Genomic DNA, 27,587 nt, shown 5'->3' with positions numbered 1-27,587 from the left:
CACAGGCCCAGCAGCCAGAAGGTCAAGTTCACTGGAAATAGGAGGGTTTAACCAGGGCAAACGACTTCCTTAACCCTGCCACTACCCCTTTTTTAAAGGTTAGAGCGACCACCCCACCATCAATCCATCCTTTCGTCCGTCCCTTTTGATTCACTCACACTTGCGCCTTTGTCTGTTTGCACGAAGTTAAAAAAAACGTTCATTGAGCGGCTAAAGTTACGTGCAGTAACGGGGTGTTGGAAACAGTGTTGGGCAAGTTACTTTGAAAAAGTAATTAGTTATAGTTACTAGTTACTTCTCCAAAAAAGTAACTGAGTTAGTAACTGAGTAACTTCACTATAAAAGTAACTAGTTACCAGTAAAAGTAACTATGGTGTTCTCTTGTGAGTAAAGTTAAACAAGTAAGTACTGAATTGGGATGAATTAGATGAATAGGCCATTTTATTACCAAAGTTGTGTGGAAATATTTAGCATTCCTCGACCCACAGCATCACACGTGTTCTGAAAATTTCGTCATAGATGGCATAGATATTCAATGCAGGTCATTCATATCCCACAGGTCAGTGCAGTGTTCTTTAGCTTCAATGGGATATCTGTTTGTTGGACGAACAAATGACTAGTTCATTCTGTCATTTAAATATAAAATTTCACAGAAATTAATTTTTTCCATCTTCAAAAAGTGACAGTGATACAAGAGGGAGCCCCTGGCACTGTGGCGACTCCAAAGACCAGGCAAGCAGGTTAATCAATCAATCAGTTATTGGATGCATTATGCTCTTCTTTTCTAATCTCTAACGGTCTGATTAAACAGCTGACTGTTTGTTTTCTGAACACATTCTCATTACACAAAAACAAATAAGCAACATAATGAAAGAAATTGACCAAATCTCCATTTGGGTTCTTCATTTTTCTGTCCTTTTACGCTCTCTGTCTATTTTTCACAAAGTCAATCAGCACAGGATACGCACGTAAAGCTGAAGACAATACAGCAGACATCCTAAACCACTGACGAATGAGCGCAATCCATTAAAGGTTATGTAACTTGACCAGGACTAATTACTGGACCAATTAAACACTTTAATGAAGAAGGGTCAAGACTCGAGCCAAAGGCAGCAGAAGGACCATTATGAGCCAACAAGAGGGTTGGCTCTATCAGAGATGGGTAAAGGATAAAGAGAGGGTGGTAAATAGAAAGAAATGTGTGACGGATAATAAATAGAGAGGAAAACGTTGCATGCAGCACTACCCTGTGGGATATATGTGTGGGGTCTCCTGTACTGAACATGTACGTAATGTCTGTTTACATGAACAATTCAAGCCAGACACCATCGATCACAAGGTGCCTTCTAGGGGTGTGACGAGATCTCGCGAGATTAAAACGTGACGATATTTCTCTGCAAGCTTGAAGGGGAAAAAAAAAAAAAAAAAAAAACAGTAGATGAGCTCCGCGGTACAGTTAAAAAGCTCCGCGCGACAGTGCTCTTACTGTCCCAAAGATTCACAGCCCTAGTAAATACTGTAAGTAAATCCTACACATGACTGTTTCATAGACAGCTGTACTAATCCCTTAGCTCTGTACTGTATTTAAAAACATGTTCTGTCTCTGTTTGCACTTCAAGCATAGTCTTAATATGACTGGTTATGGTTATTCATAGTTAAATTACAAGAGATTTAGGAGAAAAAAACACAAACCATAGTCTTAATATGACTGGTTGTGGTTTGCACTTATTGTTTGCACTATATAAGACCTAGAAAAGTTGTATTTATTTATTTATTTACTTATTTCTATTTCTTATAGAATCAATGTGTGAGAGAAACCAGTCTGTTAAGTTTGCGTTATATGATTTTGTCAAATAAAACTCTAGTTTTCAAGCCATTTTTCATTTTTGACGTTTTCTTTAAAATTTTATTTTTAAATCTCGTCTTGTCTCGTTCTCGTGAACCCAGGATCGTGTCTCGTCTCATCTCGTGATATTAGTCTCTCATCACACCCCTAGTGCCTTCTATTATGTACTGCCTGCACAACTTCGGAAATCAAATGTCAAATCCATCTGGCACCCACTCAAATCAAAAGAAATCACGTTCCCAAGCCTATCCTGAGATAACTTACTCGTTCAACAAGCATGTATGTGTAACATAATGTGTGTAACACTTTGCAAAGCCCTAAAAAGTAACTAAAAGCATTCAATTTCAAATGGTCATTAAAAACAAACTGAACTGAAGATAATACACTTTCATTAAATCACTACTTCTAAAACTCCTCCCAACTTTATTATTTAAAAGATCAATACTATATATATTCCTGCACAAAGCTAGTTAATAACGCTCAAATGCAGTTTCTCCACCCCCTCAGCAGCTGAATAACTGAGCTTCAATTGAGTTTCCATAAGATTGATGCGTCGTGAAAAACCAGCAGTAACTATGTGCCATTGACGGAGGCATAATTTAGCTGAACAAACACTCCGAATTCAGAACGCCTGCAGGTGCTCTGCTCCGGGAAAGGAACATAACGTGTGGTAATGGAGAAAAAAATGAGAGAGAGAAAAAACAACAGAAAACAAACATAGAAAAGAAGGGAAAAAGAAAAACAACTAAAAACAACTAAAAAGAGGAACAGCAACGATACCAAAACAATGGTGTAGATATAACAGACAGATGATAACAAAACAAAAAGTATAAAAGAAATACAATACATTTATCCTTCCACATTGAAGGGCTGCATACTTGGTCCCTTCTACGCTAAAAAATTAAATAAGGGTGGGCAGACAAAGGGAAATGATGCCTCGCTTTACCAAACAAACATTCACACAAAGCAATCCAGACTGTTCTCATACAGAGTTCCCCAATGGTGGAACAAACTACCTTCTACTACCAGATCAGGAGAATCTCTCACTATCTTTAATAAACTCCTGAAGACAGAGCTCTTCAAAGAGCACTTACTCTCCTAACACCTCTAACTAACTACCTTCCACTACCAGATCAGGAGAATCTCTCACTATCTTTAATAAACTCCTGAAGACTGAGCTCTTCAAAGAGCACTTACTCTCCTAACACCTCTAACTAACTACCTTCTACTACCAGATCAGGAGAATCTCTCTCTATCTTTAATAAACTCCTGAAGACAGAGCTCTTCAAAGAGCACTTACTCTCCTAACACCTCTAACTAACTACCTTCTACTACCAGATCAGGAGAATCTCTCACTATCTTTAATAAACTCCTGAAGACTGAGCTCTTCAAAGAGCGCTTACTCTCCTAACACCTCTAACTAACTACCTTCTACTACCAGATCAGGAGAATCTCTCACTATCTTTAATAAACTCCTGAAGACTGAGCTCTTCAAAGAGCACTTACTCTCCTAACACCTCTAACTAACTACCTTCTACTACCAGATCAGGAGAATCTCTCACTATCTTTAATAAACTCCTGAAGACTGAGCTCTTCAAAGAGCGCTTACTCTCCTAACAAATCTAACTGCTAAACTAACTACTTCTAACCTCATTTCCTTCTTCCCCTCCTTCACTCCTCTATCCTATTATTTCCCTTTGACCGCCTTTAAGCCCTGTCTAAAAATGTTTTACCTTTAAACTTCTATTACTTTTGTACTTCACTATTGTAAGTCGCTTTGGACAAGAGCCTCTGCAAAATGTCATGTAATGTAAGTTCCAGTGCAATAATTGTCCTACCTAGACTGTCAGTGCTAAGACGTTAGACACAGGTATCATCATATTTATTTCATTTTTCATATTTAGTTCCTTTTAGTGATACACTAATAAACCACAGACGCACATGTGGCACATGGGGGTGTAGCCTCAGAGTTAAGAAAAGGCTGGCAAAGTCCTCCAGTCAGCAGGAAGCCTTTCATCTCTGACTCAGTCGAGCACTTCCTCAGAGTTTAAAGGAGTAGAAAAAGGGGGCATGTTAACTAATGCCATTCCTCCAACTAGCAACACTTTCATGTGTTGCTTTGAACCACTGCAAGGACCTCTGAGAATCATCAGAGTAGGCTGGAAGCCTTCAGTTCGTCTCATAAAACCCATAAAACAGCAAACATCAGTAGAGGACATCAGTAGAGGACAGTGGGGTGGCATAGGGTGGGCACATTAAAGCATCTATCCATCCATCTATCTATTTCTGATGCTTCCAAGCTAAGGTTTGGTGGATTGATATATATATATATATGCTTTGATGTGCCCACCCAATGTTACCTATGCTCAATGACAACAAATTTTGATTTAGTTTTAGTCATAGTCTTGTGACGAAAGTGGCATTTAGTTTTAGTCATAATTTAGTCATCAGAATTGTTTCTAGTTTTAGTCAAGTTTTAAATATCATAAGAATATAGTCGACTAAAACTACAGTCAATTTAGTCGACTAAAATGTAAAGGGTGTAAATGTAAATGCTTTTTTTTTTTTTTTTTTTCAGTTCCCTTGAATTTTTAGCTACACACTTATAAAAATTAAACATTTATTAACCAGTTGTGTAATATTGTTAATGTTTGAATGTAAAATATATTTAAATTTTAATGATTTTAATGTATATTATTATTGTAGGTATGTGACTATAAATATTTCATATTTTAAAATTTGATTTTGTTTTTGTCTCGTTTTTATTCGTTGACGAAAATGTCAGTTAATTTTGTCTCGTTTTTATTTTTTAATACTGTTTTTATTTAGTTATCGTCTCGTTTTCGTCTTGAAAAAAGCTTCGTTGACGAAAACTATGACGAAAATTATTCGTCAACGTAATTAACACTGATTCCAGGTCGTAGTTTGTCCAGCACCTCCCCTGGAGAGAGCATTATTCCACCCAAGGATACCACATATACCCATTTACATATTTACACCTAGGAGGCAATGTAGCATGACCAAGTCACCTCCAATGGGAATGTCCTGGAGGCTTGAGGAGTCCTCAGAGATCAAGAGCAAGGAAAACCCCAGCCACCTTACCCAGAGTAGAATGAGAAACGAAAATAAATAAATAAATAAAAAATGCTCACCTTGTTTGCGGACATCCTCCACAGCTACGATGAGCTCCTCCTTCAGGTCCTGGCTGTCTTTGGCAATCTGCTCGCCCTTTTCCAGAAAGTTCTGTGTGGCCTGTTCCACAGACAGGGCCAGAACATGGGCCTTCTTGGAACGGCCCTTCTTCTTACTGGAGGGACCTTTGTTGCTGGTGTTTACCAGAGTGGTCACCTATGGTGGAGAAAAGACAATTTTTTTAAATAATTATCAGCTAGTGATTAAAAATTAGTATTAAAAATGCAAAAATCACTAAATATTATATTTATAATAATTTTATAATATACAAGATGTCATATTTATGAGTGTTAACCACTCTGATAACATGTATAAATCGCCAATATGCCTGAAAAGGTTTGAAAATCTTAAATATATTGTGTATAAATATATATTTTTTCCCTGTAACCACCCATTATGGAAGCAACACATTTGTCCTACTACCTCTGACTATACATTGAATATGTTCAAACCAGGGAATTAGATTTGCAAGGTTAGGTTTGGTACAGAATTAGTCCACATGTAGTAAACATATTTAATCATATCTTTTGGAAAATAAGTGCTATGTGTTACGGAGGCCCTCAACATTTTGGTAAAATATAACCTATTTTGATTAATCAGTTATTTCATATAATACTTAGTTTAGTTTAAAATGAATAGAAAAGTCACTAGTGGGATACCTAGTGTAAACTCTTGTTATGTCCATATGACAGCTACACTGCTCCCTACATCTTTCAATGGCGCTGCTTCATCCACAATCGGTAACTCCGCCAAGTAATCAATAAATAAATAATAATAAATCTTCATAGTGTATTCAGCAGAATACAGCAGAATACAAAGGAACAGACCTTGATACTGCCATCATCCCTGATAAAATTCTGAATCATGAATTCTTGGAGGAGGAACGCCAAGCGTAACAGCAGACAGGCGCTCTCTCATTTGCATTACATTAAAAAAAGACAGCCCAAATCCTATTACATATTCTTTTAAATTTCACGGCCCGTCTCTCATAGACAAGCTGCTCTTCCACAGTTTGCTTAGCAACACTGAACTGAGCTGAACTGCAAAAATGCAAAATGCCCTAACAGAAGCAGCAGGAAGACGAGAACATAAACAGAGGGAAGTCCTAAGCTTCACAAAGGTGAGTTTAATGACCTTATATCAAAGATACAGTTTTATATTGTGTGTGTTGGTATTGTGTTGTATGTAGACTCCTTCTCAGAAGCCTAATGATCACACAGAAGGAACTTTGTGGTGAAGAAAGAAAATCATTTTAGGTAAGAAACAGGAAACGGCATTTTTTTTGGATGGCTTGCACCACCATCCTGCCGATGGTTTCTCATAAACCTCAGTTTGGAGTGTGTGCCTGATTAATCGAAATCGATCTAAATTATGTCATGGTCTCGAGCATCGAAGTCAAAGAGATGATCGATGATCCCTCCCTCTAAGCTACACAAATGGTGCAGCACACTGTAGTTCAAAGAGCAGCTCTTTCTCCAGAGAATGTGGACATTCTCACCTTCTTAAAGAAAAAGTTGAAAATATAAAAATAACAGTTGTTTTGTCTATCCTCAAATATGTTAATAGTTTTGGTACCTTAAGGAGCATCTTTCTCTCAGATAAAGTTAATAATATATCTTTATTAAAGAAAAAAACTTCTCATTCTCAGGGACGGAAAAAGTCTTAAAGTCTTATTTTTCATGTTAAGTTTGTTAAGGCTCTAATTGTTCTATTATTTTGTACATGACTGTTCCTGTATTTTTTTATTATTTATTTTGTTATGTTGCACATTGCTGTTTTAATAGTGCACACTGCTGCTACTAAAAAAAAGCCACTAGATGGCATTACATATATATCTTAATTAAATTATTTAAATTTGACCATTAGTGCCTAATGTGGTGTATTACAGATCACTTGTATCACTTTGCATCACTTATATCAAGCCCACCTTTTGAAATAAGATATTGTAAATTTGATGAATCAAACCAATGACTGACCATAGACTAATCTAAAACTGGCATAGGCCTCTCTGCTGTAAAAAAAAAAGAAAAAAGAAAATCGAGAATCGATTTGAAAATAAATCGGAAATAAAATCGAATTGAGGATTTAGAGAATCGCGACACCCCTACAATTTACCTTTGCTACCTCAACCTAGGCTACGGGGTGCAGCTATAAAAGAGTGTTTTAGACCCTAGCATTTGAGCAGCCATGCGGGGGAGGCATCCCCTCCACAAGCCCTGTCAAGCCGTGTGATTGACAGTGTTAGAAAGCAAGCAGTGGGGGAATTCACATGCATCACAGAAAGTCTGTGCTGGCCTCAGTATTGAGGTTCTGTTATGCAACAGTGAAAAGGCCTGCCACACTGGGAGCTGGCATGGGCTGAACTGGAGTAATACTGGGGGAAAAGCAACATGCAGGCTATTTCTGTAATCCTTTGCATTTGGAAAAAGACAAAGCCTTAAATCTGTCCTGCAGCCCAGCTCCAAAACAATCCCCCTTCTCTCACTCAAACACTAGAGGAGGTAACATCTCTGGGTATTCAGAGTCCATTCAGAGCAGGTAATTTTGTTGATGCAATGATGAAAACATGCAACGTACAAAAGGCTACCTCCTATCCCAAAGGGTAGATCCTAGAGTGCTTTTTTTTTTTATTGAGCCTTAAGCAGCCTCTTTGTTTTAACACAAATTACTAAATAACAAATAAAAAAGCATACAAAGCAAAATGTAGATTGCATCATATTTTGTTTCTTAGTCCCTTACTTTAATAACAGAGGATAACCTAGGTAGAGTAAATTTAGGATGCTTTACTCAATTAAGTGCCAAAGCATCTAAGTAGATAGTCTATATTGTTCATTAAGCTCCCCAAAATGACCTGACTGAGTACAGTATGCTGGTAAACTAGCAATACGACACTACCTGAATAATTTCTGCATTGTTTTGGTGACTGTAAACTGTACTTTTTATGACTGGCAAGCTTAATTTAGAAAAAGCAATTTTAACTGCAATAATAAATCACAAGTTTATGAGAATATAGCTGCAAGTGGCAATCTGAGGGTTCAAGCATGAATTAGCACAACAAGGTCTTATGCAGTTTGGGCCAACTAGGCTGAAAAATTGCTCAGGGTTTGTCTTATTTGTTATTTGGAAATATAAAAATGCCTCTTGGTACATTCTTAAATTTCTTAAATAACTGCAGTTTCAGTGTCGTTTGGATCTTAAAGTTCAACCCTCATATTGGGTTTAGTGAACAAAGTGACCGGCTATCCCGGAGAGCAGGCTGTTTGGATGTTAGCATAGCTAGTTCGCTAACTTTCCTGCTGTCCTTATTCCTCAGCCCTCCTCCGGCTTTAGGAGGTAGGCAGTCCATCAAAAACCCAGGAGATATCAGCCAATAGTGTTCGCTGAGGGAAGTGACCCTGACCCCACCCCCTAAACTGTCAAAACCACCCCTTTTAAAACTCGAGCGCAAAAGTCTCGCTCGAGCAAAAACAAAAGCTGTAGGTAATTTGCATGGCGAGCTGTGAATTTGAGAGGAAAATAAACACCTGAGAGGAGAAAAATGAAGCTCGAGAGCGTAGACAGAACTCCACTTTTTTTGCTCGCGAGCTTCACATTTGCACTTGCAAGAAGTTAATTTACACACGCAAAATGTTAAAACATGGTCAATGCAATGGTATGTTTTGTGCCCCCGACTTCTGACACTAATGTGACGCTATATTTTCTTGCATATTGCAGTCATAAAGAATACAACAAGGTTAAGAACGATGTCAATTTTGTAATTCAGGTTTCACATGTTATGAAATTAAAGAATTAAAGAATAAAAAACTAAAAAGAGGAACATTTACTACAAGTTTACCATGTTTTCTGTCTCTACAAATTACTTTCTTCTGGCCAATTAGTTAGGTAAGAACTGTGAACTGTTTTCTACCAGTTGACCAAGTTTCATGTCTCTAAGACTTATGGTCTCTTCAGACTGACTGGTTTTAGGGGAGAACCGTAAATAGATGGACACAACGCTGTTCTTGCACTGCATTCCAGAACCCTAAAAATGAAGGTGAAAAAAATTATATATATATATATATATATAATTCAGAAGGGAAAATGTTTTGCCACCAGCATCATTCATATCCATATAACCATTCTCCAATGAGGCCGGCCTGGGACAGAATAACACTCAAGACAAATGACAAGAGTCAAAAAGACAAATAGAGCCCAGAAGTTTAGCGTTCAGCCTAGGACAGAGCCCGGGAATAAAGGACAAAATCCGAGCACAATACTTCAGCTGGAGAGCTGCTCAAGTTAATTCAACATATTTGCATTTTATAATAACCGACCACAACACAGAGGCGCATGTGACTGAATGTGAATGGATTTAATATTCCCCACCACTCTCGATCACTAGTTGACAGTCATATCTCATTGTGTCCAAGCCAATTGATTCCACCATTGCCCTGGAGGCTAACACTGCCAGATCTTGCTACAACGCCCTTCATCATTATCAGTGCTTGGTCAATAGTGACTTTCCAGTTGATTACTTAAGCGTTGCAGTTCCATTAGCGTAGAGCCACGTCAGAAGGAAGGTGCTGGAGTCAACCACAGCGGCAACGATGTCTGATAAACTTCTCGTCTGATTAGAATGAAAATAATCCACTACGGTTCAAGAAAAAGTACTTGAGCCATATTAAAGTCAAGATGATTATAATCTGCTGTATGAGAACTGCAACAAGAGGAGATCTCCTGATTATGAGTCATTGTTAACAAGCAGGGTAAGGTGCAGATAGCCTCATGATTAGACCTGTGATTAGAAGTGCTGAAATTCCTTTACTGGGCTTTCTAAGAGTAACAAATGGGAGACAGATTTTGCTATGTACTGTAGAAAATAGAATACAAGAGACATACAATACAATACAGTACAAATATGAATCAAAGTATTGGGACTCTTGTTCCTTTATTAATAAAAATGAGTTCATCCTGTTTCATCTACTGTCCAAAAAATATATAGAATTATTGTGTGTGGATTTGATTGCATTCATGTTGGGTTAACACCACTCCAACTTAGGCCCAATTGCCAGAAACAGCCCAAAAGTATTGGCCAGAGCCCAATCATTCTACTGTCACCATGAATAAGCTGAAAAAAAGATGTTGTGTTAGCGTACAAACTGTGAACTAGTTAAATGATGGGCGTCGAGTGGTCCAGCGGTCTATGAGCGGGAGGTCGCAAGCTCATGCAGCTTTACCATCAAGCTGCCGGCGCTCAGAGGGAGCACAATTGGCCCTGCTCCCTCCGGGTGGGTAGATGGCGCTCTCTCCCCACATCACTCCTAGGGTGATGTGGATCAGCACAGGGCGTCTGTGAGCTGATGTATCAGAACCGAGTCGTTGCGCTTTCCTCTGAGAGCACTGGCTGCTCGGCAATGCTGCATCAGCAGCAGCTCGAAAAGAAGCGGTGGCTGACTTCACATGTATCGTTGGAGGCGTGTGCTAGTCTTCACCCTCCTGGTGTGTGAGTGGGTTGGGTAATTGGTTGTGTAAATTGGGGAGAAAATGGGAAAAAATAGAAATAAAATTAAATCAAAAAAATAAAAAAAACTAATTAAATGACTATTTCTTATTTATATGGGCTATCACAGTAGAGTCCCCATCAGTGGCTATCAATGTTAAGTTACAACCCTAATGCAGTTATGGTTTGTAAGGCGAAATACCATTCTTTTAACATAAAAACAAAATCAAGTAAAACTTTTCAGTAAAAAAAAATCAGTAAAAAGCTGAAAAGTAACAGTGATTAAACTAAGAAAAACAATAATAAAGGCAAAAACAGGACCCTATGTTGTAAAATTAACCTCACTCAATATTTTTAAACAAAGACTGATGAGAAACTGTGAAAACAGTGAAAACAGGAACCACACTTTTTTAGAGCTGAGGGACATTTAATTTCATGGTCCTTTAAACTAAACCCCTTTTACAGTGGATTCAGCTTCACTCCCATCTCTCACCGTCAATCTGTAGCTTCCTCTGCTGCATCTTAGCACTGAAACAGAATGACAAACATCAGCAGCACTGAAATAAAGTTTATAAAGCAGCTGATAAGTAGCGGACATCGCCTGCTTCTCATCCTGACAGAGGCTTTACAGCAGAAGTCCCTGCAGCTAAAAGCAGCTTCGCTCGCCTGGTTTGAACCCATGAAGTTGAAACTTCTAATAACTTAATTATGGGTTCTTTACCATTTTAGATGTCACATTAAAACGAGTCATATTTATCTTTTAAACAGATATTTTATTATGATGGATAAACTGCCCAATATAACACATACTGTAACTGAGTTTCCAGATTCAATACACTACCTCAGTTCAGAGTCTGTCATCTACCAACCAATTCAAATTATTTATAATATGTAAGTAGAGGACGCACTTAAACAAACCAAAATGAAAGATTTGGCTCAATACTGAAAACTTTTTTTGCTTTTTTTGTTCTGTTAAAATGAATGAATACTGTGAAAAACCATGTTTAGTTTTTGGTATTAAGTATTTTTGGTTTTGTTTCTGTCAAAAAACTTTATATTTAGGTTTTTTGTGATATATGAAATATATTATAATAAATAACCTACTTTAATTATGTCTTGATTTGTAAAGAAAGCATCATTGGTATTGTTATTTTCTCTAATTTGTTTAATTTAATTTTGTTTATTTATTGATTTTTGCCATTATCATCCACATCATTTTGGTCGTAGAATATTTGGTGCGTTACCAAATAAAACTTTAAATAGGGTATGCTGGTCTCTGCATAAATGACTGAGATGGGAGTAGCTACTCAATTTATGTACTGCAGTCACCTCCAAAAAACAAACCAAAAAAACAGAGTCATGTGACTCGTGATAAACAATGAAATGCATTATTTACAGCCTTAAATATTTTGATGATCTTATAACCCACATATAATAGAATTTTAGTTTTAAAACAAGTAGAAGTTAGACAATTAGAAGACGTGATCTTTAAACAAAAAGAAGGCATTTCTAACATCTAACTCTACACCTCATTTCCAAAAAAGCAATCCCCATCCCCCAGCCCCCACTGAAAAATGAAAAATGAGTAACCACAGCCTGGAATAACTAAACAACTTCCCTGAATCTATTGAAAAAATGGCTGCCAGCTATGTATGCCTTAATAGGACTGCAGAACAACAACAAACAAGAATCATAATAAAGCAAATCGCCCCAGTCTATGTTGTGAGAGGATAGAACAGAGGCACAAAAAATAACTAAACTAAACAAAAATAAAAGAAGGTAAAAACATACGGAAATGTAGACAGAAAGGACAGGTGTGTTCATCTGTAGATAAAGTGTGTAAATATAAGGCTACAGTAGTCCATATGTGGTGTGTTGATGTGTTGATGTGTCCCATTGTTTTTGTGCCTTAGGTAATCTCATTGATCATTCCCATCATACACTGCAATTCATTTGTAAAAAGAGCTCAGAGAAACACCTTAAACATAAACCATGTCATCCCTGATCTAAATGTTTCATACACACAGCGTCGAGGGTTTTTGCTGTAGGCTTGAACACAGTGCAACAAGCACTTGAGCCAACAACCCTCAGGCTAAGGAATACAAAACAACGCCTTGAATGGTTAGAGGGATGGTTACACTGCGGCAAAAATGAAGAGAACATTACAAATACACATAAACCCACAAGAGATAAACTCTCGATAAACTCTAGTTCTTAGATAGTGGTTTTATTGTGTTCACTAGAACAATACAGTCAAACCATTCCATGCATCCATTTTTTTAAGTTTTAAATGGTGCTTTAAAAGACATTTCAGTTTGGTCTAACTAAAGCTGGGCGATTAATCGATTTTATCGATTAATTCGAATTTACAGTTAAGGGCGATGTGTTTTTATGAAAATCGATTTGCAATTTAAGCCCAATGAGGAAAAGTCTTTAATTAATAGCATATTAAATTGTACTTGTTTTCTATTTTTTAAGTTTTATGAAAAATCTGAGCTCTTCAAAGAGCACTTACTCTCCTAACACCTCTTACTAACTACCTTCTACTACCAGATCAGAAGAATCTCTCACTATCTTTAATAAACTCCCGAAGACAGAGCTCTTCAAAGAGCACTTACTCTCCTAACACCTCTAAATAACTACCTTCTACTACCAGATCAGGAGAATCTCTCACTATCTTTAATAAACTCCTGAAGACTGAGCTCTTCAAAGAGCTCTTACTCTCCTAACACCTCTAACTAACTACCTTTGGACAAAAGCATCTGCCAAATGTAATGTAATGTAATGTAACTGGCTAATATGTGGTAAAACTAAACACCATAACCGTAACTAAACATTCTAGGTACAATGCAAAGTTTCTAATGCAATACTTACCTCTTACACTGTGCATTAAATTAGTGTATTTTATGTATTTAAACAGGATTCCTCCCAAAGTAATTATAGCTTTACAGTGCACATAGGCAAAAAAGGAAAAAAGAAACTGTTTGCAAGTTGTCATGCAGCAATATGGCAGGTGTCTCCTTCTCGCAGCAGAAGTGTGTGATGGAACGAGGCGGACACAGGAAGGAAAGGAAAGCCCTTGGGGAAGATGAGAAAAGAAACAGTGGTGGGCTGGAAACATGTGAGAAGTCTGCTGCAGATGTAGCAATGAAGCCCAATTTGAGAGAAATCCCATCATGTGCTGAGACTACAGGCCGGAGGGAAGGGAAGAACCTGACAGGTTGGAGCACCAGCAGCTGGAGAAGCATGCAGGGTGAGAGAGAACTTAGTCAAACTCACTTTTACCTCCCTGAAAACGAAACAAGCCAAACATATGGCCACAGAGGGCTTTTGAAGAGGGAGCTTACTTTAGATAGACCAACTCAAATAGGCAATAGATCAAATCTGAGAGTAAAAATCTGAGAGTAAACACTGATTGTCAGACAGACAGGAGTAACGCAAATTGAAACAAAATTTGTGATATAATAATACTTGTTAAAAATGGACTGGGGGCGCCGAGATGTCCAGCGCTGGTCTAAAGCGCTGCCACTATGAGCAGGAGGTCGCAGGTTCGAACCCCCTCTCATGCAGCTTTACCATCAAGCTGCCGGCGCTCAGAGGGAGCACAATTGACCCTCCTTCCTCCGGGTGGGTAGATGGCGCTCTCTCTTTCCCCTCATCACTCCTAGGGTGATGTCTGCAGCACAGAGCGTCTGTGAGCTGATGTATCAGAAACGAGTCGCTGCGCTTTCCTCCGAGCGTTAGCGCTGTGATGCTACTCGGCAATGCTACAGCATCAGCAGCAGCTCGAAAAAAAGCGGTGGCTGACTTCACATGTATCAGAGGAAGCATGTGTTAGTCTTCTTCACCCTCCCGGTGTGTTGGGGCATCACTAGTGATAGGGGGAGTCCTAATGACAATGGACTGGGCCCAGGGAGGGGTTCCTTATGTATTTACAGTACAGTACAAAAGTTTTAGACCCCATAAAATTTTGAAGATCCTTATCAAGATAGGGAAATTCTATCAGTTCCAGCAGGTTCTGGGCTTTCCCCTGGGTCCCCTTCCAGCTGTGACCGGGGGACATCCCTATCAGATGCCTGATTTGCCTCAGCTTCTATTTACACAAAGGAGCAGTAGCTCTACACTGAAACACTCCCCGAATAACAAAGTTTCTTACAAAAAGTAAGCCTATAAATCTGATAGAAAGTTTGTTCTATTGATTGATAGCCATGCTTCCTGATGGCAAGTTAGGGTGAGGATGTAGACTATGCTTTATGGTTTAGCTTGCCCATACTGCAGCAACAGCACGTAACCAAATTCTGCATTAGCAAATCAGTTCACTCGGCAGCCATCTTTAAAATGCCAAAGGGGAGTAGCAGCGACATCCAGTTGTGGAGAGAGATCAAAATACTGTACTCTAAAACAGATAACTGTGTCAACAATATATTTTAGATCACTGATAAAAAAAATCTTTGTCATTAGTTAGTAGCATCGGGCTTCATAATGCACAAAAAAGAGTGGTTGGTCTCCTCATTAATAAAGTTTTTGAACTTATTATTTCTCTTATAATATTTCTTCACCATTTTAAACAAGACCCTGAATTAAGTAGGCTATGTTCAGACTGCCAGCCCAAAACTGATTTTTTGGCATATCTAGATTGTACACAGATTGTTTTTTTTTTACAGTCAGGACAGCCAGAAACTACATTACAGGTGGTTTGATGAGCTATTACAATCAGATTTGTACAGATGTGTCTCAGTCTGCCTGCTTTGGCCACCCAGATTTTAATTTTTATTATTTTTTTTTGCCTCCTATAAAATGTGATAGCAAAAAAAAAAACATATCAAATTCAATACTGATGACAATCTCAATACAAAGCAAATTTGACCTGACCACTTGCAAACAACAGTACTGATAGTCATCTTAACAGAACTGCAGATTTTTTTTTTGCTGTCTGAACATACTTCGACTGGTAGCATTCTGGAGAAAATCGGAATCCAGATACATCACCCATTTCACACAATAAGTGCTAAACATGAAGACCTTCTTCGCGACCACTTGAACAACCTGTTGGAACAACTTTCTGCCATCGCTGAAAGCATCACTCACTTCAATGCTGTGGGCCACTAACTGTGATAAAACTGTCAGCACAATATTAAGTGCATGCAAGTGACCTTAACTTCCAAATGGGATCCCATAAAGCTTCAGGCCATTATGAACGTATCACTAGATACTAATGCTAACCTTTTCCCACAGGCTACAGAGAACAGGACATGTGCTTTATTACAGAACAATAGCACTAAATGTGACTCGGGCAATCGCCTCTGTTTGCTAGCCACTGCAGCCTCCGGTCACAGTTAATAAAAACGGCCAAGCAATGCTATCCAATTTTCCAGAGGCGGTTTTCAACGCAGCCCAGCCAAGCCACTGACTTCAAATCGGTCCGACAGGAGACTGGTGGGGAAAAAAGTGGGTGTGCAACATTTCAAAGCATCAACTGCAAGTTGCAAGCTATGGGCAACGTAACGGGCAACTTTGGTTGACCAGTTCTTTTATTTAACCGCTAAAAAGGCTAATAAGAAATGAAAGCAAGTAGATGCCAATTAATATATAGAATATAATTTCCATGCTAATTTAATTTAGGCGGAATTGCTCCTTCAGGCAAGAGCAGCTCAATATACAGCAGAGATTATGAAGAGATGTTGAAGCTATGGGATCATCTATGGGATATCTACTGTAAGAACTGTATATACTGTATACTTAGAAATGCTCAAATGTTTGTGTGTTTACCTCTTAAAAGGAATGAATTCAGCCCTGTTGAAGTGCAAACAGAGCTTGTCTAGTCCCTGTACAGATAATGAAAGTACTGCCAATAGAATAGGACTCTCTCGAACATATAGGCCTTAAACTGATTGGCACCATGCCCATCATTCTACTCCCAATAGGAGTGTGATAAGATCTCGTGGCACATATTCTTGTATTTAAAAAAAATGTTCTGTCTCTGTTTGCACTTCAAGTATAGTCTTAATATGACTGGTTATGTTTATTCATAGTTAAATGACAAGAGATTTAGGAGAAAAAACACAAACCATAGTCTTAATATGACTGGTTGTGGTTTGCACTTATTGTTTGCACTATATAAGACCTAGAAAAGTTTTATTTTTTTTATTCTTATTCTTATTTCTATTTCTTATAGAATCAATGTGTGAGAGAAACCAGTCTGTTAAGTTTGCGTTATATGATTTTGTCAAATAAAACTCTAGTTTTCAAGCGACTTTTCATTTTTGATTTGTTTGTTTTCTTTAAAATTTTATTTTTAAATCTTGTCTCGTCTCGTGATATTAGTGTCTCGTCACACCTCTAGCTCCCAACTCACCAGACCTGGTTTAAGACCCCATTCCATAAGTGAAAGAAATGACATTTGCCTTAATACTCAGAGGAATCCGATTTAATATAAAAAGCCCCCCTCCTCTAAAAGTCTGAAACTAGGAAACTTGGTGGCATTGTGCTAAAACAATGCACACAATCCACTGTGCTCTACAGGGCCCTGGGGTGAAGATCAAACATTCTCCAATATTCATAAAGTAAGTCTTGTGTCCAGCCATGGGAGGAATGTTCAAATATGACTGTCCCTATGCCCACTTGTGCCAAGTCGCATAACTTCATCAGTGCATGTGCCAATAGGAAAAGCACTGAGGCAATATGTGAGCAGACACAGGCTGTAAGAATACTGCATCGGGATGCCGAACAGAGCGTCTCTACAGTGTAGAAGACTGTCTAGCCTTATGCCATCCACCCACTCCTTTGGAATAACGCGTGCTGCCAAGGCTGCGTGAGGGAAAAAATTAAAAAATGTTATGATGCGAGGGGAAAACACAGCTTCTCTTGAGAGAGGGCTTTAGCAAAGCCTTGTTGCTCATAATGCTTTTGGAAATAAGTCGGTGAATGAGCGTGTAACAGTTCGGGATTAGTCCGCTTTAAAAAATTGCCTCTGCAAGGCTGGTGTACCCCGCCTGACGAGGGAAAAGGCGGCACAGCCAGAAGGTCACAGAGAGACGCACTCTGACATTTCCATCCTTGCTTGTTCACGCCCACGCTCCTTATTAAAGTTCTGCATGAAGGCGGCCTCGGCTTTTGGCTTCAACGCTTAGGTAATGACAGCAAAGGGAAAAAAAACAAGGAAGAAAAAACGTCTGCAACCACGTCGCTATTAATGCAAGTGGCGAACGCTTAAGGGAACAGCTTATGGCCAGCACGCGTGACTCAGCACGTCACTCCTGGTCTCCACAGAATTGGTCACGGTTATGTCTCTCTCTGTGTGTGAGAAAGTGTGTGAATGAGGTGGGAGGCCAGGCATCACCTTCATTTTAGTCACAGCCACAGGCTTTAAAAGAGCAAGGGCGCTTCTTCTAAGAACTTCCTGCCTGTGCTTCACTAGTATGTCCTGCTTTCCGGTTCAGAGCTTTGGGGTAAAGAGTAGGGACGAGTGTGACGAGACACATTACTGGGTTCACAAGAACGAGACGAGACGATATTTAAAAATAAAATTTTAAAGAAAACGTATGAAAAATCTTCTTATTTATTTATTTATTTATTTTTTATATATATGATTTTTATTTGGCAAAATCATATAACGCAAACTTAACAGACTGGTTTCTCTCACACATTGACTCTATAAGAAATAGAAATAAGAAGAATAAAAAAAAAATAAAAATAAAACTTTTCTAGGTCTTATATAGTGCAAACAATAAGTGCAAACCACAACCAGTCATATTAAGCCTATGATTTGTGTTTTTTTTTTCTCCTAAATCTTCTCCTAAGTCTTTTTGGTCACTCTGTTACACTTTATTGTTTCCACTGAAAAGCCAAAATGCAGCCAGACATACAACTTAAACAGGGGGTATGCAGCCTATGCGACGCATAGGGGAGCTGCACTAAAGGGGGCGCCAAATGAAAGCCCCAAAGAAATTTTATCTCAGGAGAAACAGCCAATCAGCTTGCTGGTTTTGCGGAGCGCGGTTGGCTAGTAATGACAGAACGTATCTCCTCCACCCCCCCAGGGGCGCTCATTCTACGTTTGCATACACTACAAACAGTACGTAGTTGCACTCCTGCTGTGTTGCCAGATCCCACTTAAAATGTCCACACTAAACTATTTTTTCCCCTACTAGACAGGTTAAAGCTTGACGAGAAATATCGTCACGTTTTAATCTTGCGAGATCTCGTGCCACACCCATAGTAAAGAGGCTTCTCCCTTCTCTTCACTCTGCCTAAGCATCCTGCTCGCCGATTCATTCGTATTCAAATAGGCAAGAAGTGACTAGGCCTGAAATAAACAGAGCTCTCTGGAAACAAAAGGCAACAGGTAAAGCTTGCCAGAGCAAAAAACGCAAATTGATTCTCTGATCAATCGGACCACCTGGGAGTCCAATGGCGCAAGTTCATCTTGCTCCAGTTGATATATATTTTGCATCCCACAGCACTAACAGCTGTTGTACTTCTGATTATACAGTGATATGAAAAAAATAACCTAAGCAATTCATATTTGGACTACAACTGCAGCACAGCAAAGACCAGGAGTCTTCCTTGTACTTCCTTGAACACACAAAGACGAGAACAAGCGACACATCTGCAATAAGCCAAGAAAAAAACAAAAAACAAGTTAAATTATCACCAAAAATGTAACACACAAACAAAGTCTCTATTAACTCTATTATCTCTGCTCGGCACAATTAGCCAGGGCTGAGAATAGGTCCCTGAGGAACCAATCTGACTTGTTGAAAGCAGAGGAAGAAAAAAAGGACATTAACACAGAGTGTAGGAAGTGAGAGAGTGTGTAATTCCAAGCCTCCACAGAAGCTTTTGGTTCTGGTTTTGATAGGACTTCAACACATGCTAGCACAAAGTTACAAATACACAACTCGCAGGGAAGCCCTTTTGGTGTTGCCTCATTAGAGAAGGCTAATCATTATAATGGAAACGTTGTGTTATTTCATACTGCACTGCTTTATTCGCTGCCAGGGTTTGGAATACACACCATTCCTCAAAGAATAACACCTAAGATTAAAGGAGTTAGGCTTAGATGTCTAAATTTAATTACGGAGGCAGGCAGGTACACAGCTAAGTGCAGCTAACTGTTATTTGTGTTCCTGATTGAGAACTTCTAAAAGAAATAGACCTGAAAGGCCTGAACTTTACATCTTGTAGCACAAAAGAGAAGGTATTGTTTTGTATTGTCTTAATATGGTTCATATAGCCCTAACTCCAACATGGTATTATCATTTTTAATCACCCATACTTCTTGTTTACCTAATTTCTTTGTCTTTTAATGCTGAATTATGTCCGTATGGAACTGTTTAACCATGCAGTGGAAAATGCAAGAGGTCCATTACTAGCATAGACATGGATCCTTATGGAACCAACAGCGATTCTTCTATGACATAGTTTGATGCCATATTTAAAACACGTTTAGGTTGTAAGGAAGTGCAAAAATGGTTAAAAGAGAACATTAAGTCATGAAGGAAGAAGGTAATCAGGGCAAAGAAGTGTGTCAAGCAGGAGCAGCCTCCAACACAGGGCTCCAGTGGATTTTAGCTGTAGCCTAGCCTCCTCCTAGTCTACACACCAGCCAAAATTTGGCGGTACTATTTCGGTATATATTCAGTGTTTTCTTCCCTGAAGCAACCAGAAACTTCAGAAGAAATGGGAGATAAAGAGAAAAAAGAGAGAGAGATCAGTGTAGTAGGCTGGACAAACTGTCCGATCCCAAGAGATTCCAGACAAAAATCAGACAGACAAAAAGTGTGAGCAAAAATGAAAGAGAGAAAACAGCAAAGGGTGAGGGTCAAAAGGCTACATTTCTTGTTTTAAAACCCAAGCTGTGCTCTAAGAACCAACAAACCTTTTGAGTATAAGGCTCAAGGGTGAACAGAAGGGGTATAATTAGGACACAAGGCAAGCACTCAGACAGTTCCTTTTTAAAACTGGACAAGCTGGACAAGAAGAATTTAGGGTGTCGGGATAAATCTGAAGAAAGTTTCTCAAAAATTGGGTGATTTATAAAACCAGCTGGGCCTACAGATTGGCCACCGAGAAATGTGTAAGAACTACAGGCCCAGGTGCAACATCTGTGGACAAATGAACTGCAGGAAAGACTACATTTCTTGTTTTATAATCCAATAGGGGTGTGACGAGACACTAATATCACGAGAACGAGACGAGATTTAAAAATAACATTTTAAAGAAAACGTCAAAAAATTTTAATGGCTTGAAAACTAGAGTTTTATTTGACAAAATCATATAACACAAACTTAACAGACTGGTTTCTCTCACACATTGATTCTATGAGAAATAGAAATAAGAATAAAAAATAAAAATAAAACTTTTCTAGGTCTTACATAGTGCAAACCACAACCAGTCATATTAAGACTATGGTTTGTGTTTTTTTTCTCCTAAATCTCTTTTAATTTAGCTATGCATAACCATAACCAGTCATATTAAGACTATCAGACTAGTCAGACAGTTTTTTTTGTTTAAACAGAAAAGCCTTCCTGTGAGAAATAAAAGCTCTTGGTTAAAATCTGCTGAAGCTTGTTGAAAACTGGGCGAGGAGCGTGAGGCAGTCATGGTGACCTTTATTTTACATATAGCTGCCTGCCATCAGTGAAACGATCTGTCTGAGCAAACGATTCGACAGCACGCAGAGCCTGAGCCAGGCCCAGGAGACACGAGTTGGCACCCTGTCTCTGTAGAGCACGTTCTCGGCTGCCACAACACACCCGAGAGCCAGATGACGCAGCAGATCACACAAAAAAAAGCATGTGGACTAAGATGTTAGACACAAAAGGACATACAACAGCAAACACAAAATCTACAGTGGCATCTGTAAAGGGGTGGAATATACATACTATGCAAAAAGTGTACAGACGGTTCTTAAAGCTCCACTTGGTAGGATTGAGATTTTGTGCTCGTGGGCTCCCCCTACAGTTGCAGAGTGTAATAAATGTTTCAGGCGGATTAGTTTCTCTTTCTTGTTTTCTGGTGTTCACATACATATTCTGTCTCTTTCCAGCTTCTGCCAGAGTGTCTGTATGTTAGTTTGTAAAGAATGAACCAGTAGTCCTTGTAGAACTGTTAGAACTAAAGGTCGGAAAGCAGGTCGCAGTTCTCGCGAGCTTTGGTCGCGGCCGCCTCGGAAAACTTACAGAGTCTGGTTTGAGCTCAGAGGAGCTCCGGCACAGACACGAGATCACCGCTATTCCTCCTATTACACCTCAATGCAGCGCTGCAGTGAGTTTCAAGCTGTAATTTTACTTCTTTAAAAAGATCAAAAATCAAGGAAATCCTACCTAGTGCTGCTTTAAAGTTGGTGAGTTGGAGGCAGGAAAAATGGCCAAGCCAACAGATTTGAGATATTTGACCCATGTCAACTTGTGATACCTACATGCATGGAGACTCACAGCATCTCCAAAACATCAGGCAGTATTTTAAGGTGTAAACAAAATCTAGCAACACTTCTGAAAAAGCCAGGACAATGTACCCAAGTCAACCCCTGCAGCAACCTCACAGCAAACAAGTAACTCCATAACAACCACCTAAAAACCCCATAGCAATCACATATGATACTATATCAACCACTAGCACTATAGTGATTGTGTGATTCATTATTAAACAGGCTACATAAATACCTAGCATTAATATTGTTGTCACCAAGTAACTTCATAGAAACCACTTGGCAACACCATAGCAACTACCCAGAGTATAATAGCAGCTACACTAAGCAACTGCCTGGAGGTTTGAAACACTTTTTCACTACCTTTTGTAGTTGAAGGTGCAAATCAAGTTCCAAAACAATGATGTATTATTATTATTATTATTATTATTATTATTATTATTATTATTATTAGGTCTAAAATAGTTCCAAAGTTCTTGATTTGCAGCAGCTGTGCAAAATGTTGACAACCTAGATTTTAAAGCAGTGAAAAGCATCATATCAATAAGACATAAAGTCAGCAAATACATCAGAAAATAAAAACTAAGGAACATCCTTAAATAATGAATTGAATTAAATAGGTCAAAAAGCCTGCCTGCCTCGTCAAACTTCGAAACTTCGGAGGTGCTGTGTTGCCTGCTGAAGCTGTCACTTCAAATTAGAGGGAGGTGGGGTAAAGCCTGTCTTCTTTTTTGGTGGTGTTGTCGTTTCATTTTGGGAGCTGAAAAGAGGCAAGGTTAATGTAGCGGAGCTTCATTGCCACTAGCAAAAGTGACACCCGACAGAATGTGCAAGAGTTTGGGGCGAGGGCTGGTTGGTTCATGAACAGCTGGGTCTCAAAGTTAGCTGCTAAAAGGGAGAGAGCTCCTTCCCACTGGCTCTTTACTCTGCTTTCTAGAAAACTCTAGGAATGTAAAAAACACTGCATCCATTTGCTATTAGAAAAAAATTTCAATCTCAACTTACACTCCTCATCAGACTAGTGACAACTAGGGGTGTCACGATTCTCGATTTCATTTCCGTTTTTAGGGCCACGATTCGATTCGATTCTCGATTTTCTTTTTTCTTTTTTTTTTTTTTTTACAGCAGAGAGGCCTATGTCAGTTTTAGATTAGTCTATGGTCAGTCATTGGTTTGATTCATCAAATCTACAATATCTTATTTCAAAAGGTGGGCTTGATATAAGTGATGCAAAGTGATACAAGTGATCTGTAATACACCACATTAGGCACCAATAGTCCAATTTAAATAATTTAATTAAGATATATTTGTAATGCCATCTAGTGGCTTTTTTTGGTAGCAGCAGTGTGCACTATTAAACAGCAATGTGCAACATAACAAAATAAATAATAAAAAAAGCTTAGAGGGAGGGATCTTCGATCATCTTTTTGACTTCGATGCTCGAGAACATGACATAATTTTGATAGTTTTCGTTAAAATATCGAAATCGTGACACCCCTAGTGACAACCCACTTGGTCAATTGTACAGTTTTTCCCAATAAACGTACCCTTACACTCTAATGTTGTATGGTTTTGGTCAATGGGTATATTTTTTTGGCTTTATTAACTGGCACCAAAGTTTTAGCTTGAGGCCCTAGAGATAAAAAAGGCAACAAACTGCTTACATTAAAGGGCATTGTGAGAGTTAATTACAGATGAATTATAAGACTTCCTAAAGTGCACATATTGTGTATTTTTATGCTGAGGTAAGCAGCCACCTTCTCTCTTGCTGTCCCTGCAGAGATGATGCAGCTGGCTGTTGTTCTCCTGTTCTGTTTCTGCTTAATTTTATTTACTATTAACTCACGGTAAAAAGAACCAAAGTATTTTTGGCTACCAAACTTTTGGCAAAATGTATTTTCAGAGTCCCTTTAAAGACTCTGAAGTGAAGTGTGAACATCATGCAATTCACTGGAGTTCTTGAATATCTAAAGATCCTCCTTGCTACCAATAAGTTGTTAAGAAATATGTTCTATACCTGGGTGTTTTGAACTTTTGCACTAATAACTAAAGTTCCACTAATGTTAGTCAATAAACATTCATAACACAATGTATGGCTCTTGGATAGAACACAGCAGTAAAAACAAGGGACCCTACAAAATAAAGGAAATGTCCTGAACACTTCAACCAGGTTTTTTTTGTTGTTTTTTGTTTTTAACCAGCAAAAATGTGAGACTAAATATGTGGTAGGAGTGTAAAAAAAAAAAACATATAGAGGAAGAGTCTTACTGCTGTGGGCTGGAAATAATTTCTACTAATAATGCCTAAAAAAGATACTAGAAGGTTATTGGATGGAACATATCGGTAAAAAAGGATTTTAACTGAACTGTGCTCAAAAAATACTTTAAAAAATATAAAAACACATTTATTTTCAATTCTATGTGATAAATAGCAATGACCCAGTAACATGTATTAGCACATATTTGTAAATTTGTAGAGTTGACTGGATTCCTACTACTTTTTTTGTATCTTGAGGCCAATTTGTGTTACATATAAAAACAGAATATTGGGTCAGAGATTTCGAGAGATTTTGAATGATGAAATTACCCACTGGTAAGGTTGGCTTGGCCGGAAATGTATCCCTAATCATCACTCTTAATGATTCCGATAAGATAAGAGTGAGTAAGTTCTGCCAAGGCAAACAAGCCTGTATGTGTGTCCATGGTTGGGAATTAGTTGAATATTTATCGAGCACACCACAGCCTTGCCTTTGTAGAGCAGGATAATGTTCGTTATATAGAATACCTAAGCGAAGACTCCAGGAAGAGAGTGGGGAGAGACGATGAGCCAATATGGCAGCTGATTCATTATTCATGGGCCAGCATATTTAATGAGCAGCGCCGGTAATGCTCAAGGGTGCAGGAATGCAGTGTATTACTCAATATGAAGGGCTGTCTAGTCACCAGACTAGTGAGGCCTAGGAGAAGTGGAAGCACACGTGTATACTTAACTGGGTTCGTGTATTTGATAAAGTGCAAGAGATGAGGAAAATAAGGGAAATTATAAGTGTTGCAATGAAAGAGAAAGCCCACACTCAGCAGAAGTGAGCAGTAGTTTTATGTGGTCCTGTACTGCACCTTACACTGGAGAGAAATACCCTTTAATTAAAGTGGAGGAAAAGGTACAATGTTCTATTAATGAGAGCTACTGTTGAGTAGAGGGTCCCTGGTGAGACTTTTATATGAAAGAAAAACTGTACAAGGCAAACAGTCACGGAGAGAAAGAAAGAAGTACAGGGAGAGAGAGAGAGAGAGAGAGAGAGAGGGTTCTAACAAGAGCAGGACAGAATAAGAAAGTCAAAAATGTGGGGAGTGGTCAGAGAGTCGATGATAATGCACTGTTTCCACACCAGAGTGGAAGGTGTAGTAGGGGTGTGCCATATTGTATCGTACATGATAATATCAACAAACTTTGAATATCGTGAACGATATTATACCCTGAAATATCGTGCCATATCAACGACCACTAATTATCACATCAAAGTACTACTTTTTTGCCATTTTTAGCAAAATAAAAATTCACACTGTTCTCATTTCCCATTATATATCTACTAGACACAGATAATATCTGTCCAGTATCTTTTTTTTTTACTTTAATCCTGGATATATGGAGATATTTGGAGTGCATTATTATTATTAGTATCATGACATTCTGGATCATTGACTTCTGTTACAAATCTGACAAAATTTATTATTTTTAAACATCTCAATTAGCCATATCATATTGCATGCAATAATATAATTCAAAATATTTTTTCAAATTCAGAGTTTTGTTATATCGCTAAAAGAATCGTTATCGTAAAAATACCCAAAAATATTGTGATATTATTTCAGAGCCATATCGCCCACCCCTACTATATAGCATATTTAGCTTATAATAACTTTAATCAATCATTGAGATGCTTCTGTGCCAATCTCTGTGCCACCCTGATGATATCCACATATCAAATTCTGAGAGTACAAACACACTAGACAGTTCTAGAAAAGAAGCAAAAAGCTATTTTCCAACCAGATTTAGATTCATCCTTTTAGACTTAAAGAAGCAACAGTTGAAAAGCTGTGTGTCATATCTGGACCATCAATAAGACATAAAGACATAACCAGCAAGTCAGGCTAAATTTTATATATAACTACTCATTGTGCTGTCCACTGCGAGTGGTAATGCCTTCTTAAATGTATTCCCACTTCATGTGATATTATAGATCAAGAAATGTTTAACTTACGCACTTCAGAAAGGGAACATCTCATCCAACTCTGACTTACATTACCTTGCAAGGAGAATGCTGGCCAGTGCACAGCATCACTCACAAGATAACACCTCAACACTTATATGTGTAGGCATTCCCAGCCATATCTTGAGGTAACACCTCAGGACTTCATTCTGATCTCCTTGTAAGTTTTCAGTATCATTTCAGCATCATTATCAATCTGCTATACTGATACTGACATGTCAACTGATAAAGTTAGTGTCATATATGTTGTCAATAAAGTTAATATAAGTGAAGATCGCAATCTAGCATATTAGTATTGTATCTATTTATTAAAGTTATTACTGGTAAAGATATTTATCTAGTTTATCTAGAGTTTCAGCGCTGATACCTAAACAATATATCAGTATCATATCTGTTTAATAAGGTCAGTATTGATCCGTACAGCTCTCCAGTACATTGGTATTGCTTCTGCTTATTAAGGGACCACTTCCATCAGTCCTGACACCAACCCAGCAGATCAGATAAAGAATATTGAACGTGTGCAGATGTGGAAGAGTGAGATGACCTTGCTCGCAGTCGAAGCCACTCTTACTGGCGCCGTGTTCAAACACGGACCTCTGAGTGACGCCTGGCACGCAGCGCACACGGGCCGTTAATAAGCTGCCTAATTAATAGAGCCCCTCTTGTTTGGGATTTCCTGCTGGGACAGAGCTAGCACGGCCGCTCTCATTAGCCCCGTCCCATTGCAGAGGCACGCGGGTCCCAGACAAGGGCCAGAAATCATTCAGCCTTCCCCATGAATCATGAATCACCTTCGCTCCAGTGCGCACAGACTCTGTGCTGAGTGCCGGGCTGAGCCAAAGGGCTGAATGGTACATTAAGGTTGTTGCCTTGACAAGGTTTTTCAATAATGCCACACTTGCATTGCTTCCCTGCAGGAAGATATCAAAAGGCATCTGCTACGGTGTGAACCAGGGAGCCTTCAGGACACTCATCATCATCATTGAAGGCTACAGTAATTCTGAAGTTATAGAGGTAAAAGAAATCATGACCAACAGCATGGTGGCATTAAGATAAAATAAAATGTGGCTCAAACTTTGTGCAAACAGACTTTGTGCCACTTTCCTGGAGATCAGTCCTGTGTGCAGGTATATGAGAGCTAAAGACCCACCAGGGTGGGGCTAGGTCCACTGGTCTGTAGGCACATTTACTGGCATTTGCAGCCCACATACCACCACAATGAAGGGATGACATCATGTCATTGTGATGAAGTTGTCCAGAATTGGGCCAAAGAACACTGTGGACAGTTCTTTGACAAATAGTGTGGCCAGGACGTACAAATCTACGAGTCTAACCAAGCATTTACGGGATATGTGGTCTATTCGCACCC

At 38.7% G+C, this 27,587-nt stretch overlaps 1 protein-coding gene across 2 annotated transcripts in view; it reads right to left on the bottom strand.

Moving 5' to 3' along the window:
• The window catches only part of ctnna2 (catenin (cadherin-associated protein), alpha 2), a 622,967-nt gene that overhangs the window by 507,893 nt on the left and 87,487 nt on the right, over positions 1–27,587 (bottom strand). For both annotated transcript variants that reach the window (XM_049472311.1, XM_049472310.1), the window contains one exon: positions 4,999–5,194. In XM_049472311.1, coding sequence (XP_049328268.1) covers positions 4,999–5,194 — 196 coding nt within the window. The remainder of the gene's footprint in view (positions 1–4,998; positions 5,195–27,587) is intronic.

This window comes from Astyanax mexicanus, chromosome 25 (genome assembly GCF_023375975.1).
Source record: "Astyanax mexicanus isolate ESR-SI-001 chromosome 25, AstMex3_surface, whole genome shotgun sequence".
Classification (NCBI taxonomy): domain Eukaryota; kingdom Metazoa; phylum Chordata; class Actinopteri; order Characiformes; family Acestrorhamphidae; genus Astyanax; species Astyanax mexicanus.
This window is presented reverse-complemented; position numbering and strand designations above follow the sequence as displayed.